General features: G+C 33.3%; 2 protein-coding genes across 2 annotated transcripts; both read right to left on the bottom strand.

Moving 5' to 3' along the window:
* Positions 1-7425: 7425 nt before the first annotated feature.
* Positions 7426-7803, bottom strand: LOC123393400 (keratin-associated protein 19-3-like). The gene has a single exon (XM_045085200.1). The coding sequence runs from the start codon at positions 7769-7771 to the stop codon at positions 7586-7588; it is 186 nt and encodes a 61-aa protein (XP_044941135.1). The 5' UTR covers positions 7772-7803; the 3' UTR covers positions 7426-7585.
* Positions 7804-14407: 6604 nt separating this feature from the next.
* LOC123393399 (keratin-associated protein 19-7-like) lies at positions 14408-14867 on the bottom strand. The gene has a single exon (XM_045085199.1). It carries the CDS (start codon positions 14835-14837, stop codon positions 14634-14636), a length of 204 nt encoding a protein of 67 aa, XP_044941134.1. The 5' UTR covers positions 14838-14867; the 3' UTR covers positions 14408-14633.
* Between the last annotated feature and the right edge of the window lie 7508 nt (positions 14868-22375).

Genomic DNA, 22375 nt, shown 5'->3' with positions numbered 1-22375 from the left:
AAAGAATCCCATGAATGGTTAACTAAATCTGCTAGATTGTTTGACTGTGATGACTAATTTATATGCTTATTTCTAATGCAAATAACTATGTCCATATAAGATAAAAAGCAATATATTTCACAAATTTTTTAAAAAGCTCAATAATGAAATCTATCCTTATTCAGGTATTTTCCAAAGAAGAAAAGGAGTATGTGATTAAGAACAAAAAGTTGTGAAATAATACCATCAAATATATAAAATAAATATTTTTATTGCTTTGTTTTTTCCTGAGTTAAAAAATAGAAAAATGATAATGTCCTTTGGATATGAATTATCTTTGAAAACTGAGAATGTATTTTTTTAAAGTTTTTGTTTTTCTCTTAATTTGGTGGATTCAATGACTTAGATGATTCTTTGTCATTCTCTTTTCATGGACTTTCTGCAAGGAAGCAATGACTTGATGTGAAACTCAGATCCTGTACTGATGTATGAAATGATGAAAATATATTCTCCACTGGCCAAATTATAGTTTTTATTTGAAAGTTAAGAGCACTTTTTCTTCTTTAATTTGATTTTTTCAGTGTTCCAAGATTTATTGTTTATTCACTACACCAAGTGCTCCATGTAATACATGCCCTCCTTAATAGCCACTGCCAGACTCACCCAACCCCCACCCCTGCCCCTCCAAAACCCTCGGTATATTGTATTTTCTCAGAGTGCACAGTCTCTCATGGTTTATCTCTCCCTTTGGTTCCCCACAACTCACTTCTCCTCTCCTTCACGCAATGTCCTCTGTGTTATTCCTTATGCTACACATGTAAGTGAAACCATGTGATAATTTACTTTCTCTGCTTGACTTATTTCACTCAACATAATCTCTTCTAGTCCTGTCCATGTTGATACTAAAGTTGGGTATTCATCCTTTCTGATGGAGGCATAATACCCCATTGTATATATGAACCATATCTACTTTATCCATTCATCTGTTGAAGGGCATATTGGTTCTTTCCACAGTTTGGCGACTGTGACCATTACTGCTATTAATGTTGGGGTACAGATAGTCCTTCTGTTCACTAGTCCGTATCTTTGGGTCAGTTGTGCAATTGCAGGGTCATAGGGAAGCTCTATTTTTAATTTCTTAAGGAATCTCCACACTGTTTTCCAAAGTGGCACTTCTGTTATAAATTCAAAATATTTTTCCTTCACTCAGACAAAAATTATAAAATAGGGTGTAATAGTATATGAAAATGTACCTTACTAAGAGTGTCATAGACAGTGTTTCTCAATCTAATTACATAGATGGCTGTTTTTGTGTTTTTTGTGGTTTTTTTTTTTTAGCCCTAGAGGTAATGTTTATAGACTGCAGAACTATTACCTGTTCAAATGTGAAACAATGGAGCTCTACTCCTGAGATACAACTGTATCTCATTTACTGTGTACACTGATAGTCCACAACATCCAGACTGGATTAGCTAAAAGGCTAGCTGATAACTGATGGCCAAGAAAAGTTATTTTTATGTAGACTGAATAAGTCTGTGCCTTTGAAGGAAGACTTCTGATAGAGATAGAGAGATGTGTAGAGATAGAGATGAAATCCAGATAAAACTAACATTGAAAGTAAGTTTTAATTCTGTATATTATAACAACAAAATGTTACAGAAATGGTTTTTCTATTTAAAAAATGTAATCCTTCACATCCTCATAAGGCATGTATGTTCATGGAAGCTCAGCAGAACTTTCAAAATACAGGGAGAAAATACAGGGCAGAGAAAGCTACATTGTTGCACCTAGATTCAGAAGACGTTGGCCTTGGTCCTGATTCTGTTACTAGAGCTTACCTAACTCTGTAGAAGCCCATTACTTTTCTGAGGGTGTGTGTGTGTGTGTGTGTGTGTGTGTGTTTACCTGCAAGATATGATGCATAGCCTTGCTGTCATTTAATGTCTGGTTTTGGCAAGTTTATGACACTACTATCTAATTGAATCAAATATATTTTACCAATTTTGGCACATTAAAAAAATCTTAATTTTTGCTGTTACCTGAGTATATCATTTGATTTTAGGAAAAAAAATTGGTATTTTCTTATATCTTTTTTTCTTATTTCATCAGTAAGATCTCCACTCCTGTTTATTTGTATCAAAGAAAATTCAGATCTATTAGAAGACTCTGTGGATTTAGCTGTGTTTAGCATCAGTTTAAGCTAAAAAATAAATTAGTTCAAAATTATGTCTGGTTGTTTCTTTCCCTTATTGAGCTAAAAAAATTCTTCAGTATGAGAATGGTGGTAGAGAAGAATGCCATGTCTAGTTGTGAAAATACAGTAAGAATGTAAGAGAACTAAATAAAAAGTCTTAATTAAAATGCTTTGAGTTAAATGATCTCACAGGAAAAAATTTACCCCAATTCATTACTGACTTATAGGTCAGCTGCTTGATGCAAATGTCAAATGAAATAATGTGCTGAAGAGTATGATACACAGGATGAGATTATTCAAATTAAAAAATTCTTGGAAAGGCCATTTATTTTATAATTAGACTAGTGAAAAATATTTGATCTATTATCATTTGATTGTCCTTAAAATAAAAAAGCCAAATGAATTTTGAATAAGTGGAAAGATTTATTATGCATTATTGTGAATTAAAAATGTGATTTGACTTATATAAAACACATATATTTGATAAATAAATACATAGATATATTAAATTGCCTTAGCTTTTTGTTGTTCACTTAAATATAAACATTATCTAAATAAAAGCAAGAGTCTGAAAAACAATCTGAGGGGTTTGAGTTTGAAAAGTATTAAATTACAACCATTTAAACTTTTTTTTTTTCATTTCAGTCTAGAATTATTAGTTTTTACATCTAGTTGTATGCATATTTGTGAGGTATATGAAAAAAAAAGTTTCTAAACCAGGAAGATTGCTTCCCTCATTGACAAATGAGTAACATTTTCCTTTCAGTCTTGTAGAGTCTTAATGTACAGAGCAGGCAAAATAACTATTGTGCCTCCATCACTCCACACTTAATCAGGTAATAGTTCCAAAGTCTGCAGATGTGTCTTATAGGGCTAAAAATAAGAACAGTATATCATTTTCATGTACTTGAGTCCATGAACAAAATAAAAACCATATTTCATTTTCAAAGTTGATATTTTATTAGAAGGGGAACAGATAATTTAATCAGTTATAAACGGAAAAGAAGAGGATGCTTAAATTATGAGGTAGATATAGGAATATATTGAAAAGTCCCAAATTCTGAAAAGATAAATACATTTGTGGAAATAATCCCAGCATGATATTAAATGTTCAGATACTGCACTCAGTTTTGTAAGTTTAGATGTTGGGTTACTGACACAGGACTTTGTTAGAAGCCAGAGAATCCATATCCTCCATAGCACAGTGGGAAGCAGCCGCCATATCTGTGGCCCCTCCAGCAACAGCCATGATCCAGTCTGGGGAAGTTGGCCCATCCCCAGCCATATCCACAGTCCAGGCCACAAAAGCTTCCACAGCCACAACCTAGGCCTCCATAGTAGTTGGTGCAATGGCTCCTGGCATCAGGGGTGGTGAGTTGTTTTTCTGGTCAAAGATTTTGAGTATCAGTGGCAACATGTCTAAAGTGACACTTATATGCCCTGAGCAGATCATGTGGTAAAATACATACCACCTATTTTTGAGTCATTCTATGTGTTACTCCTGTTTGACACAATTTTGACATATGAAGAGCCCCTTAAACTCATGAAAGTGTTTGAATTTGCATTGTTGTCTAGGCATGGTGTCCTTTAAACATACTGCATCCTTTTTATGAGAAAGAATTGTTGTATTTTCAAAGTCTGGACATCCCAGACAAAATAAAATTCCTTATAGCCAGGGATATTAAATAACACATTTGGTAGTGTTATGTTTTAAAATTAAATATTGCATCATCTCTGGCTTATCTTGAATTGTTATGCTTCACTTAAGATTAAATGAAAGAAATCGGTTAAATTCAAGGTGCTAAAATTTACTATATCCCTTCAAAGGCATCTAATACTTCATGGTAAAGTCTTTTTTCAAAGCTAAAGAAACATTTGGAAGTCTGGAGGCATTAGCTCACCTGCTGTGAACACCAGTATAGAACTTCAGGGGGAAAAAAAGAAGTTGAAATAAAACTATCATTTTTCTCTTATTTTATAACATTGGCCACCATAAAAATATTCTCTTTTCTGATTTTGCATACTAGTTTGGAAAATGAACATTTGGATTAACAACATGAAGTAATATTGCTCAAATATTAAAGACAAATCAGAGTAATCAAAAATCATAAGCAACATTAAAGATTATTCAAAATTCCTTTTTTTCACATCTAGACTCCCTTTCTGGTTTATCTTCTATCCAAAAATAGATTACATTTGCCTCCTGCCGTATAGACACCTTTTCCTCCTTTTCCCCTAATCCATTATTTACCTTCTTATCCCATCAGTTTTCAAATATCACTTTGCCTCAGTTCCTCTCAGTTCCCACTAGGGTGTGGGAAATAGAGGAAATAGTGAAATATATACAATTTCTCTTTGGCTTCCCTCCATTTTTTATACAATTCATACTTAAGTTCTTCCATATATATCTTCATTCTTACCATAATATTTTTGCCTTTGTATTCTCTTTGCCCAAGTTTTTTGTCCTATTTTATTTAAATTCAATTAATTAACATACAGTATATCATTAGTTTCAGATGTAGAGTTCAGTTATTCATCAATTCCATGAAACACCCAGTGCTCATTACATCTTTATGCCTATTGTATGTTTTGTTTTCTGTTTCAGAAAATAGCTAAGTGTCTGCTAAGATATGAAATACTTAAGATCTTAGATGCTGAGAAAAAAATGCCTAATTCCCTGTGAAAAAGAGGTTTTAACATTGGAAATCTCCAAAAATATAAGTATAATGTAAAAATACAGGGTAGAGTAAAAGACCCACTGAAGGCAAAATGTCCTTCAGCTTACTCCAAGCAGTTAATCACTTAAACCCAAGACTGACCTGAATCCTGCTTGAACCTCAGCAGATACATCTTTAATTTGAATGGAACATCTAAATTCTTTACAAACTCTCATGGCTTCAAATATACCATCCAGCTTTTTTGAGCTTATAAAAATGATGTATTTTCCCAGCTGGACTTGACTGATGAACACCTACTAGCATGCTGCAGAAAACCAATAAGGACGAGTTAAACGGGCGAATGCACTCTAAGATTCTTACAGGTAAAGATCAGCCTTCCCTAGACATGGATATCTCTATAAATGCATCTGAGGATTCAAAGGGGGAATTGTCTCAAACAGTTTTCCTGCTTTCGAGGAACATAAAGCCATCATTTCATTTGCTGTTGTTGTTGTTGTTTAAAGCATAGTATAAAATATCCACGTCCTAAGTGTACAAGTTAGTGATATTTTGCGTTTATTGACAGACCACCTACATCGATCACACTCAAGATCCCAAATTTTCTCTTGACCCTACCAAGTTAGTACTACTCTCTAGAAGTTTGTCTCCTCTGGACATCACATGAATGGCATCAGAGGGTATACCAGCAGCTTTTCTCTCCTGAATGATTTTGTTCATCCCTGTCTCTGTGAAATACATCGTTGTTGCCTATAACTTTAGTTTTGTTGTTTTCATTACTGCAAAGTAGCCCATTGTATGACTAAAGCACAATTTATTTACTATTTTGCTCTGGTAAATCTGTATTTCCTTCCTTCCTTCCTTCCTTCCTTCCTTCTTTCCTTCCTAATATGAATAAAGCTGCTATATACCTTTTACTAGTGGTTCTTTTTGTAGACCGAGGTGTTCCTTTACTTTGGGTATGCATGGGACACACATTGCTAATTTATGCTATATATATTTAGCTTCACTAGATTCTACTAAATAATTTTCCAATATAGTTGCTAGATTTACAATACCATCAGCAGCTTATGAAAGTTCTAGTTGTTCTACAACCTTACCCACATTGGTCATTTCAGCATCTTAATCTGATCATCTTTAGGGTACATAGTGATATCTGAATATTATTTTAATTTGGTTTTCCTGATCAATGATGACATTGAGAATTTTACATAAGCTTATAAGCGGCTTAAATATCCTCTTTTGAAATGCCTGTTCAAGTATTTTGTCCATTTTTAAGTGGCCTTGTTTGCTATTAATCAATTAATCAATATTTTATAATTGATTAAGAGGAACTCTTTACATTTTTGGGTGTTGGCATTTTGTCAGATTTATATATTAAAATTATTTTCACTTAGTATGTGACTTAAAATTTTTCCACTTTAAAATCTCTCTCTATATAAACATAATGTTGTAACATAATAACATCTAATTTATTCATCTTTTTCTTTTATGTTTAATGTTTTTGGTTCTAATCAAATTTTTGACGACCTCACACAGTGTTCGTTATTTTTATCTCCTTTTTTTCAGAATTGTTGCATTTTCATTGATCATTCTAAAAATAAAAATAGTTGATAATTGGAATATTTCATGCTCATTCAGCCAAGCTGAAGCAATAAAATCACAAATAAGTCAAACAGGTTTCATTCTGTAGGTCACACTCTGCCTATTTGACTCTGACAGATATGCCTCGGTTTTGGGGGTTGGTGAACTGGCTGTGATGTGTTCTCCTTAACATAAGCAATAGCTTTTCCCTGGAAATAAAGATGTGCTGGAGCATTTCTCCAAATCTAGCAGAGGAACATAAAAACAGTCATTTCAAATTCTAATAATATAATATTATACTAGGAACGTCAAATATCTGCTCCAAGTGATGGTGTTGATTATTCTTCTTTATAGCTACGGAAGGCATTTCTCACAAATCTGGAGAAATGTTATTAATCATTAAGAAATTAGAATAGCTATTGTTTTACTCTGTCCAGCTAAATAGTATAGTCATGCGGTGAAGTCATCAAGTTATTACTTTCCCTGATCTAGCCAGTGCAAAGCTAATAAACTATGAGTAGTTTGACTGAAAGGGTAGACCTTACTATCTGGCTAAACAAAACTATTTTCATGTTTAGTAAACAAATCTGAGTCTTTCAAATCTACCTTAAATATTTTACATAGCATTTGATCTTAGCATTGCTTGCTAATTATTTTTTTTCAGATCCAGCTAAACTAGAAATTAATAGCTTCAAGATTCTAAATCAAAACTAATAGCACTAACCAAAAATAGGTGGTTATGTGGAAAGCAGATGAGTCCTCATAAACTCTGTTTTATATTGCTATGATAATTGCAGGAACGTGTAACCAGAATTTCAAGACTATTTCTTTGAAATGATGCAAGATGGGAAATGCACTGTGAAAGATAAAGTCAGAATTCAGTTAAATAAATAAATAAATAAAGTAAGCCATTTGTTCCATTTTAAATTAGGATAATTTATTGCAAAGGAAACTGAGAAATTCTACAGTTATGAAAGTGCATGTAGGGGATACCAGAAGCAGGCAAATAAAAGATGATAAATATTCCTAGAATCTAAGGTGCAAAATACTTTTCATCTTGGCTTGGTCCCAGCTGATGTTGCTTCGTTCACGTTTTGATTAATTTGAGTTAAACACATTATGGCCTCAGACATTGGACTTCCAGGGCAGGATTTCAGTAGAAGCTAGAGAATCCATATCCTCCATAGCACCGAGGGCGGAAGCAGCCACATCCGTAGCTTCCCCAGCCCCAGCCCAGCCTGCGGAAACTGCCACATCCCCAGCCACGGCCACAGCCCAGGCCACCAAAACCTCCACAGCCATAGCCCAGGCCTCCATAGTAGTTGCCGTAGTAGCTCATGGTGTTAGGCGTGTTGAGTTTGGTTTGCTGTATTCAAGGCTAGATCTTGAATGTGAATGTCAGCATGTGTAAAGGGATGCTTATATACTTTGGTTAAAGCATGTAAATAATCACGCGTATACACTCCTTTTGTGTCATTTCTCAATTATCTACTTGACACAATTCATTCATTCATTGTCCCCTGACATAGGGAGAGGCCCCAACACTCATTAAAATGTTTAAGATTGCTTTGTTGCCTAGTTAGGGTGGCCTCTAAAAGTTATTGCATCACTTTATAAGAAGGAATGCAGTATCTTCAAAGGCTGAACATATCAGACCCTAAACAGAATTCTTCATAGCTAGGCATGCCAATCATATCTGCTGGTGGTGTGTTTCTCAATGAAATGTTCTTCATCTCTGTTTTGATTTTGTTTTTGTTTTTGTTTTTTCTAGATTGCTGTACTTCATTTACAAGTTGAATCAAAGAAATGGGTCAAAGTCAAAGCTAGATCATCTATCCTATCCTTTTAAAGCATCTTACTCCTCAGGCTAAAAAATGAGTTATCTGCCTCTTTCAGAGATAAGGAAATGGAAATGTTTGAGAGCCAAGAAGAATCAGCTTGACTGTTGTGATATCAGTAAGGAATTTTAGGAAATAAATACATAAATAATCTATGTTTTCTTTGATTTTAGAACATTGGTTACATAACTGATACACTTTTTACTTTTTATATTACTTTGAAAAATAACTATTTTTGCTTGTTATAATTGATGAACTAATATTGATATGTAATTATTAACTAAAATCCATAGTTTATATTGCATTCTTCGTGTTGTACTGTTCCATGGGCTTTGACAAGGATGGGACAAAATTGTTCACAAACTGAAGGCAAGTCACTGCAATCAAATCTTTATTTCAGAGTAGCTTTCAAAGCTGACTAAAAGTTATCCTTCCAAATCCTAATCATCTTCTCTGGTATGAGATCTACCCAGGTTGCCTCCCAAAATGCAGATCATGGGGCACCTGAGTGGCTAAGTCAGTTAAGCATTTGCCTTCAGCTGAGGTCATGAACTCAGGGTCCTGGGATCAAGTCCCACATTGAGCCCCCTGCTCTGGTGGGGAGTCTGCTTCTCTCTCTTCCTCTGCTACTCCCTCTGCATGTGCTTGATCAAGCTCTCTCTCTCTCCCTTTCTAACTCTGTGTCAAATAAATGATTCTATTTAAAAATGCAGATTGTGGGACACCCAGGTGGCTCAGTGGGTTAAGCCTCTGCCTTCAGCTCAGGTCATGATCTCAGGGTCCTGGGATGGAGCCCCACATCGTGCTCTCTGCTCAGCAGGGAGCCTGCATCCCCTTCTCTCTCTGCCTGTTCCTCTGTCTACTTGTGATCTCCCCCTATCTCTGTCAAATAAATAAATAAAATCTAAAAAAAAAAAATCTCTTCTCTATTTTTACATTCATTATTTCCTCTCATTTCTTCATCCATATATCTAATATTGCATTTTATCTCTTATTTTTTAATTAACAGAACATTTTTAGTAACTTTTAAGTTTCAGAAAAATTGAGCAAAAAGTACAGTTTCTATACCCTACACACATGCACACATACACACATTTCCCCCATTATTAAACATCTTGAATTAGTATGGTATATAAATTACAATTAATGAACCAAGTTGATATGTTATTATTAGTTGAAGTTTATAGTTTATATGAGGGTTCACTCCTTGTGTCACACTATTCCATGGGTTCTAACAAATGCATAATATCATGTAATCATCATTAAACCACTAAAAATCCTCTGTACTCCACCCATTCTTCCCTCCCTTCTCGCAAACTCTTGCAACCATGAAACTTGCTCTCTGCATTGTTTCACCTTTGCCAGAATGTCATAGTTGGAATTTTACAGTATGTAGCTTTTTCACATTGACTTCTTTCACTCAGCAGTAAGCTTTCATCATACCTCCACATCTTCTGCAGCTTGATAGCTCACTTCTTTTTATCATTGGACAATATTCCATTGTCTAGAGGTGCCACAGTTTGTTTACCTGTTCTCCTATGGAAGGAAACTTGATTCTTCCAAGTTTGGACAACAAAGAATAAAACTATAAATGTCTGTGTTCAGGTCTTTGTGTGGACCTAAGTTTTCAGCTCATTTGGGTAAAACCAGGGAGAGTTATTACTGGATCTTATGTGCAAGATTATGTTTAGTTTTGTATGAAACTGGCAGACTGTCTTCCAAAGTGGCTGCACCACTGTGCTTTTGATCAGCAATAAATGAGGGCTGCTGTTGCTCCACAACCATGTCAGCATTTGTTGCTGTCAGCGTTTGGAATTGTAGTCATTCTAATAGGTATGTTAAACTTCTTTTAGAGTATCATTGAGTCTCTGTGCTCCATTAACCATTAATAGGCTATGACAGCCAGATCATAATGTAAAGTATGTGAAATTTCTCTTTGCCACCCATCAATTTTCATTCAGTCTATAGTCAATCCATTTTCTTCCTTCCTCTTGTACCTTCACTTCTAAAACAACAGTTTCCCACTTGTATTCCCTTTGCCTAGTCTGTGCTCTTTTTCTTTTCTCCTTTTCTTCTCGGGAAATACCATACTAATCTCTACTAAGATAACAAATATGTGTTGTTAAGGTCTCAGTGTCAAAAAGATAATCCAAATTCAAAGGCTCTGTCAAATTCAGTAAGATTCCCTTATACATTGGAAATGCCTTCAGAATCTCAAAAATGTAGATATAATGTTAAAAGATAAAGGGTGGGGAAAAGATGAGGGCAAAAGTTACTCAGCTAACTCTAAGAAGTTAGTCATTTGTCAAAGCTGACCCAAACTGGTTGGTTCTTCCAGTAGTACCCTTAAATTTAGGCTTGAATCTAAGTTCTTCAGAATCTTATATGACCTCAAATATAGTATTCAGGTTTTCTTCCTTTTTTAAATTTAGTTTTATTTATTTGTGTGTCAGAGAGAGAGAGAGCACAAGCATGGGGAAGAGCAGGCTGAGGGAGAAGCAGAATCCTTGCTGAGCAAGGAGCCAGATACAGGACTCAATCACAAAACACTGGGATCTTGACCTGAGTGGAGCACAGACATTTAACCCACTGAGTCACCCAAACATCCCAAGTTTTCTTTGTTTTACAAGTAATTTTCAAGTGATGCAATTTCTTAATTGGGTTTGATTATTTTTCTTTAATATCTACCATGTAATAGAAACACAAAAAATAAGTCCTGAAAGGATGAATGAATTTTAAGGTCTGTAAACATAAGCACCATGTTTCTCCCAGGTACAGGTAGCATCTGGCTGCGTCTAAACAAGAAGGATTTAAAAGAGGAATGAGCTCAAATGACTTTCTGTCTTTAGAGGAATGTATAACCATCGTACATTTGCATTGGTTCTTTGTTTTCAAGCATAATAATGAGTTCTATATTATGTATAAATTTAGGCATAAAATTTGATGCATCCTTGCAAATAAGCATGTACTATCTATTCCAATCATACCTTAATGCCTAAAATGTCTCTATTGTTCCTTTTTGGTCAATATCACTTTCTGGAAATAACCATCTGTCTAGATTTTGACAACAGTTTCTGTAGACCCTATCAATAATTTTCCCAAAAGGGGGGCGAGCAGGGTACCTTGATGGCTCCGTTGGTTGAGTAACCGGCTTTTCATTTTGGCTCAAGTTGTGATCTCCTGGGTTATGATCTTAGGGGTAATGAGATGTAGCCTGGCTTGATCATAGGGCTCCATGCTCAGCAGGAGATCTACTTGAATATTCTCTCTCTCTGCTCTTCTCTCTGTGCATGCTCACTTTCTCTCTCTCAAATAAGTAAATACTTAAAAAAAAAAAAAACGATTTTCCAAAACAGTTGTTAGATTTGCAATCCCACCAGCAATAAAGAGTTTCTGTTGCTCTATATCTTTGACAATACTTGTCATTTTCAGACAATTTAATTTGATCATTCTTGTGGACATGTGACAATATTGGAATACTTTTTTATTTTTTTACCTGACAAGTAATGATATAGGGCTCCATTAGACATGCTTATTGATCACTTAGGTATCCTCTTTTTTGAAATGTCTGTTCAAGTGTTTTGTTAGTTTTTTGTTCAGTTTTTAATATTTTAGTATTGATTTGTAACAGGAGCTCTTTATGTACTTGAATACTGGCATCTTGTCAGATCTGTGTTCTGGAAATATTTTTCTTCCTGTATATGCTTTTTTTTTTCTTTTCACTTTAAAATGGTGTCTATATATGAGCAGAACTTCTTAATATAATGAATGGTCCTGATTCATTCATTTAAAAATATTTTATGCTTAATGCTTTTTCTTATCTTAATTAAGAAATTCTTGGCTCCCTCACAACTTATTCTTTAATCTCCTTGTCTGTTGTCTTCAGAATTTGTTCCACTTTTATTGTTTATGCTAAATTAAAAGACAGTTGTTAATTTGAATATTTCATTCTCATTAAGTCAACAAGAAGCCATAAAAACACAAATAAATCAAGCAGTTGTAATGATGTCACACTCTGTCTATTTAACAGATCTGACAGATCTCTCAGTTGTGCTGCTGATGGTCTGATGATGGATTTTCTCTGAACTAGGTGACAGCTTCCCATGGATGGAAATGTGTTCCAGCGCTCTTCTCTTAATTCCAACATGAATCAATACAATCTAACATTAAGAGGTATACTAATATGCTAAAACTGCATTATACTAAGAATGCTAGTTTCTCTAATTAGTTATATTGATTATTGTTTTTCTTTATATATATATATAAAGTCTTTCCTCAGACTCTGATGCTACTTTTCAATTAGAGAGTAAAATAGTTTTATGTGAAATTGTGTTTTGCTCACTAAAATGAAAGAGTTCAGTCCTCTCATGGTGACACTAAAATATCTTTACCTTGATCTACTCACAGTGAAGCTGCAATACTTCTCCTGAATTGACTGAAAGGACACAAGCTGACTGAGCACATTCATCCATGCATTCAGTAAACAAGTCTGAGATTTTCACGTGCATTGTAGTAAGTTTTTAAAGTAGAGTTTGGATTTAACCCTCTTACTAGTTATTGTTACTCAGATACAACTAAATTAAAAATTAATAGTTTAAGATTCTACATCAGAATATTTGCATATCAAAATAAATGGATGTGATCAATCAGCTGTGATAATTAAGCTCTTCAAAGGTGCATGACCAGAGCAAGATGCTTTATTTAAGAGCACTCAAGGAGGGAAGTATGCAATCAGTGTGGCAGTACGCATGGTAAAGCAGATGCCTCTCTTCAGTAAGAACTGTTCCAGTATTAACTTGTATTTCTCATGCCATTCTTGATCCTTAGCAACTCATTTCACTTTCTGGAGTCCTTTCCCAGCCAAGATGGCATTATAGTAAGCTTTACAGGGCCCCTGCCAGCTTTATAATTCTACTGGTTTTACTGAATTCGGTTAACTCAAACAGAAAACATTCACTTGTGTTTTACTACCTAAATATATAAAATTGAGAGGGGGGAGAGAGGGAGAAATGATGATACTTCATTCTGTATTTTTCATAAGCAAATACTTATGTGAAGTACTAACATTAAATGCTCACTCTTTGAAGGTCAGCATTACAAGACACTTGTTATAATGCATAAAGCTTCAGGCCAGGAATATCCTTGATACAGATTACTTCACAAGTGATGACAGTGATGTTTAAGTTTCCATGATGAATAGCAAAATATTTCAGTGTACTGACAATACAGAAGAACAATGCCATGTCCCACCATGGAGGACCATGGGGAAAATATGATACTATATATATATGATACTATATATATATGATACTATATATATATCATATATGATATACCATATCATATCATATCATATATATATATCGTATATATATATCGTATCATATATGATACTATATATATGTAGTGTATAATATCACATATTATATATGTGATATTATATCTATATGATATATATAGTATCATATATGATATATATATCGTATCATATATGATACTATATATATGATACGATATATATATAATATATGATACTACTATATATATCATATAGATATAATATCACATATATAATATATGATATATATAATATATATATAATATCATATATATAGGATATATATAGTACTATATACTATATATAGTTATATATAACTATATATATTTATATGATATAAAATATCATATAAAAATGTTTATTTTCACTGTGCATTTAGAGATATATTTTATTCTATCACTACTTTTTCTTCTTATTAAAATGGCTAAATAAAAATAAATTTTGAACAAAACATCAAAGTGCTTACTCTGATGTCAGCCTCACTTTAGATAGGAAAATATGTAAAGTTAATAGATCAGTACCAAATTCGTATACCAATGTTATCTAACTAAAAGCATTGAATAAGGTTTGGTCTAGTGTTCAGTGGAAAAAAATATTCATTCCAACTGAATGTTATGGATTGGAATATATCTATCTAGCCATATGGGTGTATGTTTATATTTCTCCTAGGACTTTGGTTTTTTTGTGGAGTAATTTATTTTCTTCATTGCCAGTTGGTTGCAGTTACAAATAATCACTTTGATATTTTGAGTTTCATAAAAAAATGAAAGCCACGTATGCTATTTCAAGTTCAGTTAATTTATTGCAAAAGGAATAGAGAAATCCCACAGTTACAAAAGCAGAAATAAAGGACACCAGGAAACATGAAAGAGACCACTATAAAATGATAAATATTCCTGAAGTCTTAGATACCAAATGTTTTTGATCTTGGCTTGACTCTGGATGATCTTGTTTGGTTTGGTTATTGTAGTCAAATTTGGATAATCCTTTTGTGGCCTCAGATGTTGGGCTTCTGGAGCAGGATTTTAGTAGAAGCCAGAGAATCCATAACTTCCATAGCAAGATGGGCGGCACCAGCCATATCTGTAGCCTCTGCAGCCCCAGCCGCAGCCCCAGCCACAACCCCGTCTGTGGAAGCTGCCACATCCCCAGCCACGGCCACAGCCCAGGCCACCAAAACCTCCATAGCCATAGCCCAGGCCTCCATAGCAGTTGCTGTAGTAGCTCATGGTGTCAGGGGTGATGAGTTTGGTTTGTTGTTCAAGTCCAGAGCCTGAGTTTGAATGTCAGCATGGGTAGAGAGATGCTTATATACCCTGAGCAGAACATATGATAAATCACATGTATACTTTTCCCTTGTGTCATGCTGCATATTATCTGCAGTGTTGTAACTCATTATTCTACTGTCTCCTGACACAGGGAGAGGCCCTCATTCCCATTAAAATACCTCGGTTTACTTAGCTTCTTATTTAGAATGTCCTTGAACCTATTGTTTAGTTTTTATGGGAAGAAATGCCTACCTCTTTAAATTTTATACATTCCAAACCCTACATTGAATTGCTTATTACCAGGTATATTACATCATTTACATTTGATGACATTCCTTTTAAAAATTTTCTCCTTTCTGTCATCTTCCAAGTGGATAATTCCATCTCCAACTAAATTCATAGATATTTGTTCAACTTAAAGCTGTTAAATCAATATTTTTCAAAAAGGAAATCTATTTATCAAGATGAGGACTGAAGAAAGTACCTCTGTTCAGAAAACATTTTTTTAAAAAGAAGGTACATGTTGATTTTTATCATTTTAATTATAATAACCTTTATAAAATTTTTGGCTTTAAGAACTATCTTCAGCAAAGAGAGAGACAGAGACTCTCCAAGCAGGCTTTCCACAGAGTTTGGAGCCTGACCCAGAGCTCAATCCCAGGACCCTGAGATCATGACCTGAGCCAAAATCAAAAGTAAGCCACTCAACCAACTGAGCCATCCAGGAGCCCCTTAACTTACATGATTTTGAATATACAATTGAGTTTTTATGAGATTCTCAAGTATTTTAACAAAGGTAAATTTCCTCAGATGTTTTAATCCTAAACAGTGAGTAGGAAATTAAGCACTGCTTATGGAACTAAAGAAGAAATTATAAGTAAATGGATAGTAGCTATCATGGCTACAATAACCAGTGCAACTCTCTGACTCCACCTTAGCAAACTATCATTTTAAAACCAAAATGTGGTTCGATATGTCATAACCTAACATATCCCAAGTATCTTTTATCCAAATATTATTTCAATATTTCTCACCCTAAACTAGAAATAGTTGATAAGCTGAATTTTTCATTCTCAATAAGTCATTTTAAATACATGTAACCATAAATAACTCAGACAGGATTAAGGATATCACCTCTTGTTCATATAACTCAGCCACATCATGTGAGAGTGATTAATGGTTTCTTTTTGTTCATTTGGATTTGAAAGAGATGTGTCCACCTAAGATAGAGCACTAAAAACAAAAATGAGAAACTTCAACAGTCAAATAAGAAATAAAAATAGTTTCAAGGATAAAATGTGATAGTTTTACACAAGACCAATTTTACTGTTAATGAGCAGCAAAATATCTATACTAAAGTATTATAAAATACATAGAAAAAATGTTTGTCTCTTTTTTTTTTCTAAGTGAAAAATTATCAAAATGAAAGTACCCATTGAAAAAATAAAGACTGTATATTTCTTTGTAGACGTATTGTTTTATGTTCAGTTGCTGGACCCAAAGTAGATTATTTCTTTTTCCTTCTTTTCACTCTTAGGAAGTTTCCTTCGAAATACATGTTAAATAACACTATGATAAAGGGTGGTAAGAAAAAGAAAATCTGTTTTCACTTGGGATAAATAATAGTCTTTACAAATCAATAAAGGAAACTTCTGTTGTAAATTCCCAAGGTTGTCCTGTAACTCAGACATAAATCAAAAAAAACATAAAATTGTAGGTCACTAAAATACACTACATTATACTAGGAATATCACTTTTTTTTTTCTCATTTTAAGTATACTGATAATTTTTTTCTCTGTAACTTTGTAACATCTTCCTCGGGCTGCAAAGGTACTGATCTGTGTGAGAATAGAATAATTTGAAATGTTATTTAGTTATAGGATCCAAAGTTCTTTAAAGGCATGACCAAACTTTATTCCTGATGTCCTTACCTATGAAAATACAATGTTTGATAGTACAAGTGACAGGAGTTGACTGATTTTTTTCAGGTTGTATAAACAAATCCAAATCTTTTTAATAAAATACCGTGATGAGGATTAAGTTTTAACATTATTCATTCTTCATTTGCCTTGAAGTACAACTAAATTACAAATTGAGAAGTAGATTATATACAATAAAATAAAATTTTCACAATAAAATGTAAAAGAAAACACAGTAAGAGGTAGTTAATCTAACAGAGGGAACTATTCCCCATAAACTCAGCTATAAAATTATAGGTATACATGGAAATATGACAAGAACTTTCCAGATGGTATTCAAATTTGAAAATATATAATGGAAGAGAATCAGCATGATGGGGTAGATCACCAGGTTTCAGTGAACTGGTTTTTGATCTTGGTTCTGACACTTGTGGTATTTGTGACTCCAGGCATCACTTAACCATCTGGAGTTTTTGCACTTGTATGATATAAGGGGCAGCACAGCACAATCTCTAATTCTAGGTCAGCTCTCACTTCTGCTGTTGTCCTTTTACTATTGGATTTCACTAACTTAAACAGGAACAAAAAACTTTATCTTGTTGCATTACCTAAATATTCCATTCAAATTTGAAAAGGCAAAAATTTTATTACATATTTTACATACTCTACTATGTAAAATACCACCAACAACATGCTTGCTTTTGATGAGTAATAATTGATTGGAAATCTACTTAAAAAATCCTTTGGATGAATGATGACTCTCATCAAGGAAAGCTACAGAGTGATATATTTCCTGGTTATATCTAGGTGTTTACATTTCATATACAGTTGCAAAAGGCTTGAATGCCATGAAGATGATAATGATGAAAGTAAAAAAGAAGAATATCAGGACACCTAAGTGGCTCAGTCAGTTGACCTGATTTCAGCTCAGGTCATGACCTCATGGTCATGGGATTGGGCCCCATGTTGGTCTCTATGGTCAGAATGGAGTCAGCTTGAGATGCTCTTTCTCCCTCCCTCTGCTCCTCCCCACACTTGTGCTCTATCTAAATAAATAAAATCTTAAAAAAAAGAAGGTCACTGCATACTACAGAGGAACAATGATATGGTAAAAATCTAAACCAAATATATTCCTAATACTACATATATTTTAACTAACTAATTTGAAGTAATTTTAATACATTTGTAAAATAATTATTTTCAGGAGAACATCAAGTAGAGGAAACAGATAAAAATATTATATATAATCAAGCAATTAATTTAAAAAAACATTTCTTTTCCTAGAAGTTCAGAGAAATATTTTGATCTATCACTCTTCTTTTCTTGTCATGAAAGAATTAAAGAAGGACATATTTTGAAAGCAGGATGAATTATTTATTCATTTTAGACTGCATTGATAAAAGGAAATGCATAAAAATGTTAAACATATAAATTATTTTTGATTTATTGCCACAAATACATCACAATTGTTAGACTTCATTTTTTATTCTTGTTTAATTTTTTTAAAGGTTTTATTACATATATTTGACAGAGACACAAGCAGGGGATGTGGGAGAGGGAGAAGCAGACTCCCCACAGACTGGGAACCCAATGCGGGGCTTGATCCCAAGACCCTGGGATCATGACCTGAGCGGAAGGCAGATGTTCAAGGACAGAGCGACCCAGGCATCCCTATTCTTGTTTAATATAAATCTAAACATTGTCTGATTAAAATAAAGAAAAAATCAACAGGTATTTGAGAAGTTATCATTCATTTCAATCTAAATTTATTGTTCTTTTTTATGTCTCTATTTGTGAGATAAATATTTAATACACAAAAACATATATCAGAATCTTTATTGAAAGTTGAGTAAGATCTATGTTTAGTTACATATATAATTAATAATAAAGAATTAAACAAAAGCTGTAATTGCTCTTTCAAATTAAAAGAATTTATTAAAAAAAATAAGGGAGACATGATAGATACAAAATTGTGTAACTCTAAATATACTGGAAGCATTAGGTGCTATTTTGATAAATTGACCATTGATAAATGGAGCAAAATCTTGGTTGACCCAGAGGTTGAAATCAGATTCTGAAAGTCCACTCATGAAACTAGATATTAGACTCATAAAGAAGAATTTTAATAGAAAACAGAATCCATATCCACCATAGCAAGTTGGGAGGCAGCAGGTATATCTGTAGCCTCCCTAACCATAGCCACAGCTCCATTTGCAGGAGCTGCCACAGCCCCACCAATGCCACAACCCAGGTCTCTATAGCAGTCACTGTGGTAGCCCATGCTATCAGGGGTTGAAGGCTCGGTTTGCTATGGAAGCTGTTTCTTGAGCATGAATCTCAGCATCTGCACAGAAGTTTTTATACCCTAAGCCATGGAAGTGGTAAATCATCCCCAATACACCTCATTTTCCTCCCACAGAAGATATTTCATGAAACAAGTATTTCTGGCTTTTTTGTTTAATATGCATGGAGTGATCTCCAACTGAAGTAAAAGTTCTAAGTTAATCTTTAGTTCAGTTAGCTCAATTCCTTTTATTAAGTTGTTTTTATAATGAGAAATATCTATTTGCAACTTCAAAGACTATTCCAACATTAAGATTCATATACACTCCCCCTTATTTTGGTTTCTGAGGATCTCCACAACTCAGTCAAGGGCTGCCTGACAACATCATCTGATGATGCTACTTTACTGCTTATGCTGTCTACTTTTTCATGGAGATGACAACCTCTTATTATTTGAGGTAAGCAGGACACTAATGTTATTCTTAAATCCATGCCCCATTTGAGACCATAACCACTTAGATGTCAAATATTCAGACATGTTGAGATACAAACAAATTTTACTTTATTTTTATGCCATTCAGAGCCAGCGTCGAACCAATTACTTTTACCTTGTCTCATTAGACATATTTCTTAATCTTTGAGACACAATATTCTAAATTTTGATGCCTCCTTAAAGAAAGCACTTCCAAACTTGAAGGAAAAAACAGAGGGAAGAAGAAAGGGAGTGAGAACAAAACAAATATATATTCTTTGTTTTCTGTATTTAATTCTAGTCAAAACAAATGGTACCTCAGTTTAATAAATGTCAATAATCCTTTATAATTATGACCTGAAAGATGTCAAGAGGGCATCCTGGCAATTTAGGAACTTCTTTCTGGGATCCAGGATTATAGCATTATAGAAAAAATACATAGCTCTACTGATCTTTTTGTGCAGGAATTAGAAAGGGAAACAGAAAATGTAGACAAATAGTCATAGTGATTTCTCTCAAAGACTAATCCAAGGATATCTTTAATATTGTGTATGTGTGTATTTAATTTGGACACTCATATTAAATCCATCAACCCAAAGGATGAGAAAATCAAAAAAATATTTGTTAAGGATTTACACATAATGTTAATGGGGTACTTGATATTTTATTACCTGATATCCATGTGTTAAAAACCTGCTACTTAATGACTAGGGGCATATTTAAAGTTCTTTGGAGGAGAGATTACCACATGACTCTGAATAATTATGGTGATTTAAAAAGGCACAAAGTACTTAATGCCATTGCTTTATTCAACAATTCAATTTTGAATTCTGTTGAGCTATATCAAAGTTATAGTTTTATGTATATTGACCAGTCAATCAAAGCATTAGTACTGGTTCCACTCCAGGCAGGACTAATACAATAGAATAGAAACTAGTCCAATTTTCCAAAGACCTTCTTAATATCAAATGAAATATAAGTCCTAAATTGCATTCTGATTTCTATACTGAAATACAGTTGTACTGCATAGAAGTCAACAATTTCTCAAATAAAAAGTTTACTAAAACTGACACAAGAAGAAATAAAAACCTTAATGAGTATATCTCTTAAGGAAATAAAGTTTGTATTAAAAAGAAAAAAAAACAGACTTCTAACAAAGAAAACTCCAGGTTCACATTGCTTTAGTGGTGAATTTTAGCAACTACTTAAATAATACTAATTATTGCAAGAAATAGTATTAATTTTGCACTAATTATTTCAGAAAATAAACGAATCAACAATTCCAAAATTCAATTATATATGAAAAATTAGAAAATAAAATGCAAGAATATCACTAACAATATCAGAAAAATAAAATAAACATAATTTAAAGATATGTACAAGACTTAGATTTTGATAGTCACAAATTAATGCTGAAAGAAATTAATAAAGATATATATATACACATATAGACCTATATAAAATGTTTATATATTAACTGTAGAAAGAATACCTCCCAAATTATATATTAAATAAAATCCCTAATTGAAATGACAGTATAATGTATATATTTACAAAAGAGTCTAAAGTGTATAAGGAAATCCAAAAAACCTAGAATGTCCAATGCAGTCTTTAAAAAGAAAAAAAAACTTTACATTAACTGATTTTAACACTTAACCTGGAATAATCAATAAAGTGTGCTATTGGTGTGAAGATACATAAGTAAGTTGATGGAAAATACTAGAGAGTCTAGAATTAGGTTTTTTTTTTTCCCCGCAAAGATTCCAAAACAAACAAAACACTGAAACAATGGGACATTTCTATGGAACAAGAAGAAAATGACCTTTACTTCTTCATAGTCTACACAAAAATTAATTCAAATGTATAATAGAACTAAGCATAAAAGCTAAAACTTTAAGATGTCTAGAAGTTTTTTTGTTTGTTTTGTTTTAAGACACAGAAAGCACTGACCACAAAAAAACAAACAAACAAACAAACAAAAACCACTGTGAAGTGAAATTCATCAACTGCAAGCCACACACTAGGAAAAAAAAAGTGTAGCTATAGATATATAGTGCAGATGATACAGATAGGTATCGATATAGATTAGAGAGAGAGAATAGAGATGATAGAGGTAAAGATAGAGATAGAGACATCCATCACACGTAAAGATCTCCTACAACTCAAATGTGTAAAGACAAATATACCCAAAACCTGAGAACATTGACAGGAAGATATACAATAAGCAAATAAATTGGGTGACATGATTAGTTATCAGAGTTATCAGGGAAACCACAATTTATAACCACAATTATATAACACCACTCACCTACTAGAAGAGCTAAGATTAAAAAAAAAAAAAAAGTTTTACTTACTCGGTAGACTATGATTTAGATTAATTCACATAAAATTTAAGTTGGTTTAAAAATGTTTCAATTTTTATTAGTATGACTTCTAATACAATTTCCAATATAATGTCTTCATTGGAATTATCATGATATATTCTCAAGAGAGTTTAAGCCTAAGATTTTGGCACATAGTACCATATTTCAAAAAATTCTACTAGCATGCTTAAAGATTCCATTAAATTTAATTTAATGGAAAGAACAAATGTTTTTGGGAAATCATCAGGCCCAAAAAGTTCTGGCTGATAAGCGATTAAGTAGTCCTCCCCCTACAAACAGCTCATGAGGCAGCTAGTGAAAAGAGCATGAATAACACGGCCTGTGTAATAGGATTGTTAGAGTCTTTGGTCACATGGTTCACTATGAAGCACTCACACAGGTCCTAGATTTCAATTTCTCTTTGGTGATTCAGAATACTCTTGATAGAACCAGTGGCTAAGT

The sequence above is a fragment of the Mustela putorius genome, unplaced genomic scaffold (assembly GCF_011764305.1).
Source record: "Mustela putorius furo isolate JIRA1106 unplaced genomic scaffold, ASM1176430v1.1 tig00000832_pilon_pilon_pilon, whole genome shotgun sequence".
NCBI lineage: Eukaryota > Metazoa > Chordata > Mammalia > Carnivora > Mustelidae > Mustela > Mustela putorius.
Note: the sequence above shows the minus strand (reverse complement) of the source record. Positions and strands in the feature narration are given on the sequence as shown.

Excerpts from the sequence above, each read along its gene's own strand:
- LOC123393400 (XM_045085200.1), bottom strand. The coding sequence starts at position 7,771 with ATGAGCTACTACGGCAACTACTATGGAGGCCTGGGCTATGGCTGTGGA.
- LOC123393399 (XM_045085199.1), bottom strand. The coding sequence starts at position 14,837 with ATGAGCTACTACAGCAACTGCTATGGAGGCCTGGGCTATGGCTATGGA.